Source organism: Panulirus ornatus, chromosome 73 (assembly GCF_036320965.1).
Source record: "Panulirus ornatus isolate Po-2019 chromosome 73, ASM3632096v1, whole genome shotgun sequence".
Classification (NCBI taxonomy): Eukaryota; Metazoa; Arthropoda; class Malacostraca; order Decapoda; family Palinuridae; genus Panulirus; species Panulirus ornatus.
Window position 1 is genome coordinate 7,608,834 of NC_092296.1, and position 9,219 is coordinate 7,618,052.

The 9,219-nt window shown below is 41.0% G+C and overlaps 1 protein-coding gene across 2 annotated transcripts in view; it reads left to right on the forward strand.

The window, feature by feature from the left end:
• LOC139748363 (uncharacterized) overlaps positions 1 to 4,751 on the forward strand; it is a 93,521-nt gene extending 88,770 nt beyond the window's left edge. Inside the window, exon 4 of one of the 2 annotated variants that reach the window (XM_071661456.1) lies at positions 799 to 4,751. In XM_071661456.1, the coding sequence (XP_071517557.1) occupies positions 799 to 965 (167 nt within the window). In that variant the 3' untranslated portion in view covers positions 966 to 4,751. The remainder of the gene's footprint in view (positions 1 to 798) is intronic. The other variant, XM_071661457.1, reaches the window with a different exon arrangement.
• The last annotated feature ends 4,468 nt before the right edge of the window (positions 4,752 to 9,219 follow it).

Genomic DNA, 9,219 nt, shown 5'->3' on the forward strand with positions numbered 1-9,219 from the left:
TAGTTAACTTCGACGACCGACGGAGACGTGGACAGAGCGAGGTGGAGCTGGTGTTCAGGATAGGGGGGGAGGTCACTCAGCCTTGATGCCACATAATGGTCGTAGGTTTCCAGCCCTCAGTCGCTTCGCCTCGGTCTGCTGCCCCGCTAGGAGAGACGACTCGTTGGGTTTAACTCTGGAATCATTTGACATTCTTTAGCTATATCACAGAAGTGGAGTCTCTCGTTACTGTGAAAGGGAGTCATATAAAAGTACAAATCCTAAAACAAGACTTATTAATCAGAATTTAGCTTGATCGATTAGATGATCAATAAAAAAAATAATCTTTGGTTTTTAGACTACGTAGATAAAGGCGATCATCCAGCCTCAGCGGATGGTACAGTAACTCTAACTGAAAGATATGTCTGTTTTAGCCACCTGTATTTTGTAGTAATGAGGCCTAGTATTTCTAGTTAAGAGTCACTTCAACCTTTATAAGGAACTACAAACTTGTATTGTTTTGGCTATTTCCTGTATAACTTATTCATACAGGATCTGTTGATATACATTTAAATGTAATGTACATGATGTGTGACTGTATGACATGTATACATAAGATGATAGCAAAGTGATTAGGTGGAGATGGAAGTAATATGTTGCAGTAGCGAGCATAATTTGAGCCCACAATATCTTAATAGTACTTTTGTAGAAATTATTCATTACTGGCTATTGAATGACTGAATGATACAAGTGTGTTAAGGGTCACATTAGCATAAAACTTTCTCCCGTTTAATTCCCGTTTTCTTTTTTTCTTGCCAGCAGACCTGCCGATGGAACCCCGGGAGGTTCATGGAGGCAACATCCGGGAGCTGGTGCGCCACCTCCTAGCCTCCTCCAACCCCGCCTCCCTCCCTCCCGCACGTATCGAGAACGCACGCACTCTTCCCTCCTTCATCCAGAAACTTGTCAAGACGAGGAGAATGTAAGGAAAGCACTAGGTAGACCGGTCAAGTGAAAAGGGATGGGGTGTTCAGTGCTCTTATGGTAGGAGTGCGGGAAGTAGTGGGCACCAGGAGACGATGGGAGTCCTCGACTCTGTACTCTATAGTCATCAAGAACAAGAACCAGTTTTCTTTGACGTGAGGATGAAGGATGACTCTACTTTGCCCCGTGAACCACATGAAACAAGTGTGGCATTTTATCGAGTGTGTCTGGAATGCAAACGAGCTCGGGTGCAATCTGGAAAATGAATTAGGAATTCTGGAATTCTGACGAGTGGGGTCTTAAATACCTCACCGGAATGGCGACAAACTAGTTAGCAAATTATGACTCTCCGAAGACTGGAATCCAGAACTGGCAAGTGCAGAACTGGACAAGGATAAAGAAAAGAATGAGATCCTAATCACGAAAATATACTTGGAAAATCTTTGGAAAGAGATAGAGCAACTGTGTGAGACAAAGAGTGAAAAGATGACCTTCTGGAAGATGGGCCTGGAAGATACGAGGACATGACCCTTCCTGCTCAGGGGTGCGTGACAGGCGGACAGCAGCAGAGAGTAAACCGGTAACACTGGTAGGGGTTTAGTGGTGACATCCTGGGCATCTGGTGACATCATGATACATATCATAAAACTATGGGACATCCCATGGTGTAACGAGGACTATAAATGATGTCATGAAGGATGTCACTGGGACATGGATGACAAGGTGAGAATTTCGATGACTTCGTTGGATTCCTGACAGCTGGTGACTTCAAAGGCTCTTTGATGATGTCATGGATTACCTGCTGTCTTCGTGAGCCATCTGTTGACATCATAGGCTCGTGAGACACCTGGTAATACCTTCGGAAGTCAGGGTCGCAACGTGGAATACGTGACATCAAGGGATCCCAGCAGAGAGCACTAATGAACTTTGGATTCGCAACATGGAACACCGGGAGACATCATATGTCACTTTTGTGACATCCTAAACATCTGCCAGAGTCATAGACAATGTTGCTGACCTGGTTTCTTTTCCTCAGGTGCAAATGTGTATCTCTGTATTTCCCAGTGATGAGATATATACACAGGTGCATCCATGGCCTTCTTGATGTGTCTGTGAACGAATCTATTCTCCAGTGGCACTGTTCAGTATCGTCAAATACTGATTCTAGTGGCACACATCTGGCTACCTTTGAGCACAATGTGACCGTCTGCAACACATACACACTGGAAGCACATAGAGGCGAGTGGAAAAGTGCATCTGGCGTGATCCTGTGCAAGTGCTGATAATATTGAACCAGGTGAACTGTGTTCTTGGTAATGCACTGTGTCTTATGGTGTTTTCGCAATGCTCCTGTTGATCTTATTCACGTCCGAATGATATCTTAGGTCTCTTGATAAGGTATTGTTACCTTGGTGAGGATTTCCAACATAGAATACGTTAGGAAATATGTCTTTCAACCTCCTTTGTGCCTTACATGCCACGTCCAACATCTTGAAATTACGCTGAATACAGATATCTTGGAACTGCAAAATTCTCTCTCTCTCTCTCTCTGTGCAACACTAGAAATATGGAGGAAGTTCTTATCATTCTAATGGGCCATTATTTACAAAAAAAGTATTTTTTTTTGTCATTGTAAGACATTATGAAGCATTAAGTTAAAAAGATAATTCTGGTAGGTAGACATAAGCTGTGAGTGTAAATGGTTTGATTAGTGATGCGAATGTAAACATTTCAAGTGCCTTTTTATATCATTTTTCTGTTAATCACATGAAAGCCAACAATGTTATCTTGTTTCATCATTTGATATGTTCATATCATCTTAATAATGACAAAATCACTTGATAATTCTGTAATATGGATGAGAGTTTAGCCATATTCTGAGCTAATGCAAAATTTCCACGATTATTTACGTTATGGAATGAAGTTTCTCCATCGTCCAATCAGTTTCCTGGATAGGGTGACCCAAGCCTCTCTCCGGTGGGGTTATGTGACCCTCATTGGGTTACGTTTACCGGGGTGGTTCCCCAGCTCTGTGATAGCTCCACCTCAGGCACATGTCTACTTGTTTCCATTGTCTTGTTTACTCATCCAGTGACTGAGGTTGGAGTTGACGTCATCTTTACATGTATTACAATTGTCTCTTTGAGACTTCGTGTTAACAAGTGAGCAGATGTTTCTGCTCCTCGAGACGTCTCTTAGGTTTGTTTCGGTGGTGTAGTGGCCCACTGTTGGAGTTTGTCAGTTGAAGTTGTTTTGTCTCTTGAGAACAGAGCAAATGTTCAGCTCTGTCTTGGCTGGATGAGTTCTCTTCACCTGTGTCGTGAACAGCTGTTCTGTATTATGGGGTCTTGAAGTCAGCATTATTTTACCAGCACTGTGTTAACCCCAGTTGAACACATTCTGGATTCTGAGGTAGATGGATTAGAGAGTGTATGTGTGTGTGTGTGTGTGTGTGTGTGTGTGTGTGTGTGTGTGTGTGTGTGTGTGTCATCAACTGTCAAATCTATTTGGTTGGACGTCCATCTATTTTGCTCCGAGATAGACTTAAGCTGCTTTTCATCTTCAATCTTCAGTGAACCTAGTGTCTCTTTAAGAACCTCTGTCTGTGCGCGTGTGAATGTGTAACTGTCTGTTTTTTTTAGCAGGATAAAGAAAATGAGAAAGCGGGTATATACTGTAAAAGAAAATGTAAACTATGATTGATTTGGTTTCGATATCAAAACACAAATGTAAGATAAACATCATCGAGTCTTTACTAATGAAAATGATAAGTGTAAGGGTTGCTCATCTAGATGATAGAAGGTGAAACTGAAATTCGGAATGTTCATACAAAATCGTAAATAGAAATAAGTAAATTATGTAAAACTAGAACCAATAAGTTTATAGAATAGGAAATGAAATACGATAAACCATGGCGAAATATGATTCGAAAGCAAAAGGCAGAAGTAAATGAGGAGAAAAGAGCATGAACTCCCACTGAAAAAAAAATATTAGAATGGAATAAACGAAATATGCAGTGGAAAAGCTTAGTTATTACGAAGAATATTAAGTAGAAAACAATTTGAATGATCTAGCCTCATAATCATCTCTTCGCCTTGCTATGATGTCGAGTCTCGAAGTGGGAGGTTTAATGCTCTCAGAAAGTCGAGTATATGATGCCTCTACCAGTGTGTGTGTGTGTGTGTGTGTGTGTGTTCGCCTATGTGACAAACACATTTTAAGAAAGGTTGATTACGAACAACAATTAATTGTTTTTTTTTTTAAGGGAACAATATTCATTGTTAGGGAAGTTAGCTTCCGGTAGGTGTTAACAAATATGTAAAATAGAAACGAATTTCGTCTTTTAGCTCTACTAACTACATGATAACACGAAAGGCATCATTTAACTTATGGATAACCATCTCTTCACGTTGGATACGTGATAGAAAAATGATTCCATCAATTGGCATTGAAATGGGAAGCAACCCATGTTTTGTTATTCCAATATTTAGCTGTAAAGGTTATGTATACTTCAAGTATACTTTCTCAATGGTATGCCTGAGTGAGAGTGAGATAATTGAAATGGAAATTTGGTTAAATGAAAACCAAATCGAGAGTGTATCTTTAGTATATGAGTCATAGATTAACGATATGCTGATTTGCATATATGAGTGTAGCTAATTAATCTAAATGGTGATAACATTGCTTTAGTTCACATTACGATTGTGCCAAACGCTGTAAATATTGTACAAAATGTTGTTAGTGCACATTTTTTTTATGTAAAAGTAAATAAATCCAATCTATACAAATGACTTTTTCTTCTTCCCACATTTTCATTCTCACAAAACCCATAAAACTGTCAAAGATTAAGTTGTTCTTCATCATTCTAAACTGATCTTGGAGGTTCCTCGATCTCGAAATCTGACTACATTTCTAGTCCAGCTGACCACTGCAGCTTTTTTGATGAACTTTGTGTGGATATTTATCCACTAAGTTCTGGAAGTCTTCTACGTTTTGTCCAACAGTTCCAAATGGAACATTAAACAGATTCCAGTCAATCTCTCTCTCCAACACTATCGTTAAACATTATACGAAATAGATACTTAGTAATGTCAATAAACAAATGAAAGCGGCAAACATACATATTGAGATATAAATATGAAATTAATGACGTATAGCAACACTAAGGCCACCAGCTAGTACGAAATTCACAGTGAAACATAACACGAAAAATACAATTCAAGTTTGAGATGACTTTGTGGGTCGTCCAGCCACACTGTCCTGGAAGAGTGTGAGGATATATAGTGGACAAACTGGCAACTTCATACAGAAAACAAGATGAAGCATAAGCTCCCTCTAACAAAAGAGTAACCGAGAAATAGTTTTCTAAGCACTCTTGATTAAAACTGAACCTTTATAGACAGAATTAATCCTTCTTGTGTTACTTTGATCACGGCGCCATGAACCCCAAACTGAACCCTTCAAAATGAAGTTATGGTCTGCTAACACATCGATCATCTACCTCAACACCGCCAGCATATGCGAGTGTACTCCTACTCCAGCTGTGAGTCCCTGTGCTCATACTCCAGCTGTGAGTCCCTGTGCTCCTACTCCATCTACGAGTCCCTGTGCTCCTACTCCAGCTGTGAGTCCCTGTGCTCCTACACCAGCTGTGAGTCCCTGTGCTCCTACTCCAGCTGTGAGTCCCTGTGCTCCTACTCCAGCTGTGAGTCCCTGTGCTCCTACTCCAGCTGTGAGTCCCTGTGCTCCTACTCCAGCTGTGAGTCCCTGTGCTCCTACTCCAGCTGTGAGTCCCTGTGCTCCTACTCCAGCTGTGAGTCCCTGTGCTCCTACTCCAGCTGTGAGTCCCTGTGCTCCTACTCCAGCTGTGAGTCCCTGTGCTCCTACTCCAGCTGTGAGTCCCTGTGCTCCTACTCCAGCTGTGAGTCCCTGTGCTCCTACTCCAGCTGTGAGTCCCTGTGCTCCAACTCCAGCTGAGAAATATCATCTGCCACTAACAACACCTTTTAAAAACATGTGAATGTATGTACGTGGTTGTAGCTGGTGGGTTTTGGACCACTGAATGAACATTAACCAGATATCGTAACGTACACCTTAAACTTATACATTATTTGCAAAAAAATTAGTCTGTGAAGCTGCCAACCTCGAGAATATATACAAAGAACAATTAACTTCTCATAATGATTCATTCAGACATTAAACTAGAGGCAGCGCTTTAAAGCAACAGCGTTCTAAATGCTGGAATGTAAGTGCGAGAGATTATCATGTTTACCAGACACAGACTGGTAGGTTTCAGTCTCTCCATAACCTGCAAACGACCATCTCCTCTGGGCAATTTACACCCAACTTACCGAACTCAGACCAAGTGAAAATTTAGGGACGACTTTATACAGTGCCAGAATACCATGTCTCAGATTCGTATCCATGTAATACAATGGTATTGGATCACAGACTCCACAGTAAAATCAAGGGGATGAAACTGCCACAGTTCACCAAACACACATTAGATACATACAAATACACATACAGATACATACGAACACAATAAGAAAATACATATTGGCAGCAAATGTAAGATGCATCGTGAATAAACCAATCAACATCTTCAAAAGAGAAAGGGATAGGTTTCTATCCAGCATACCTGATTGAGCTAGCTCACTGTCCAGCATACCGACGTGTGCTGTTCGACCATCAATACCACAGCTGACCAGATTAACGTGTAGGGCTTAGCTCTGGACCCGCCTGGGGAAGGGGTAGAGTCAAGACCCTGAAAAGAACAGAAAGAAGTTCAGCTAACTTTCATTTCAGAAAAGAAATATGGAAACAAAATACGAAATGATAATCCAAAGGAAAAAAAAATGATACAGCAATAGAATATGATAGTAACACACACACACACACACACACAGCACACACACACACACACACACACACACACAGACACACACACAAGGGATAAAAAAGTAGAGAATTTGGATTACGTGTGATGACAGAAAAAGATTGTACTGTTGAGATGAGTCTCAGGGAATTGATAAAATAAAAGTTGTATGATAAAAAAAGTCATTCATTAGTGAGGAATGATGATTAGATTATGCAGTAAATATCTGAGTGATAAGAGGACAATGCAATAGAAAGATGGATGGCAGAAAGACAACACAGGAGAGAAATGGATGACAAAGTTGATGATGCAGGATAACACTGGAAGACTGAAAGACGATCCAGTGAAGACACGGATGATAGAAGATGATAAAGAATGAAAAAAAAGAAAAACCAAAGATGCGCAGCAAGTCTTTTTTTATATGCAGTACACAATGAGTATGGAAATATAATATCTTAGATCCACTTATAACGTAAGATGGCTCCCACTATGACATAACAGCCAACCAAGTGGCTTCCTTTAGCACACCCATGGAACCAGCATCTCTGGAACCAGTAACTAAGTCTGTAACTATTTACTGCTGTGGTGTTCATACCCTCAAGAGCTGACAGTAAGATCACCTCCCTCTCTAAGGTTAACATTATAATGAAAACTGAAGACATGATCAGGTAAAGGCATTCAAAAATCCATCATCCAATACCATGATTACAAAAATGAACAATAAGGTACTGACACTCTGGCAGTGATCGGATGATGTCAAGAAGGGTAATCGCATCTCAAAAACATGGGTTCCTGTCTGGATAGAGAGTCGAATCCTATTTGCAATAGACTACGTGTTATCATAGAGAAACTCTTGTAGCAAAATACACAAAGGTGGCCTGTAGAAAAGAGGTATACGTAAGGCAAGGATAAAGTGAGAGCAGGAATGCTAATATTTACTATGGAATGTTGCCTTAGACACATCTCTTGGTAATACAATCTTAATGTGAAACTATATCTAAGTTTTCCTTCCAAGATTCGATGCTCAGATGTTGAAGATAAGTTCATCATGGGTCCGTAGGTTCAGAATGAGTATCCGAGATACGATGCTCAGATGTTGAAGATAAGTTCATCATGGGTCGGTAGGTTGAGAATGAGTACATCATGAGTCAGTAAGGTTTAGTTCACTAGTGACCTGCAAGAGTAAGGGACGGAGAGGTGGACAGGGAGTGTGTACATATAGAAGAGAACAGGAAGAACATCCAGATTATCAAAAAAAGGAAAGTGACGACTGGAAAAAAAGAAAAGGACAGGAGAAGGAGATCCAAAGAAGTCTACATCAAGGGAACTTAAGGCTGCACAAGTGATAAAGCCATGGAACCACTGCCTCGATCATACGACCCCAGTACCCGTTGCTGTATCTGATACTTTAAGAGAATGAATGAGAAGAATTGGTAGTAATGATGGTAAGGAAACCATTCTCATCCCAGAGGTTTGGTAGCGATGAAACACACGTAAACATAAGATGTCATGGCGGAGCCCATCTTGGGATGAGTAAGAACACAGAGAATTTCTCTCTCTCTCTCTCTCTCTCTCTCTCTCTCTCTCTCTCTCTCTCTCTCTCTCTCCCTCTTTCTCTCTCTAGGATATAAACGAGTTTCCTTTGTGTTATCCGTTCAAAGATTTGGATGGCGAAACAAGTGGAACATCTACATTCAAAGAGGTGGAACTGGTTTATCAATACAGGGGTTCGGGACACTTCTTCCATTGCACATTGCATTCCCACAGGGAATCGTGCAGGAGATGCGTTCAGATACATAATGTTTATACGAGATGTTGCAAGCAGTAAGATCTGAATCGTTCCTTATACATCTGGACTCCAAACATCTAGTTAATAGGCTTAGGAGAATGTGCCTCACCTCTTCTTACCCGGCTGTTCAACTCAGTGTTAACTGTTGTAACAAACTGTTTATGGCTACTATTTTTCTGATGCCACTGGTGCAAAAAGAAGCAGATATCTAGCTGGTTAAGCCAGTATTGCAAGCAGTGCATAATGAGAACAAACTGGAAACGTCTTACTGGCTCAGGTGACTGACGAAGACCGACAAGTGAAAGAGCAAGTTGTGAGACTGCTCCTGGAATGCCACACGCTCCAGCGTATCTCTGCCTTCCAGTAGACTGAAGGACCAATGAAGTTCTTAACTCCAAAGATCAATGTAAAGACTCAGGCTTGCCTGTTGTTACTCCACTGACCTCACTCAGAATGTATTGCTAGTCTTAAAAGACGAACTCAGAACCCAGGGCCATTCTTTGATCTCCATGTCTTGCTCATAGAGACAAAAGGGGAGTGGTATGGGGCCTCCTGGAAACTCCAGTGGAGTGACTGGATTCACACCAGT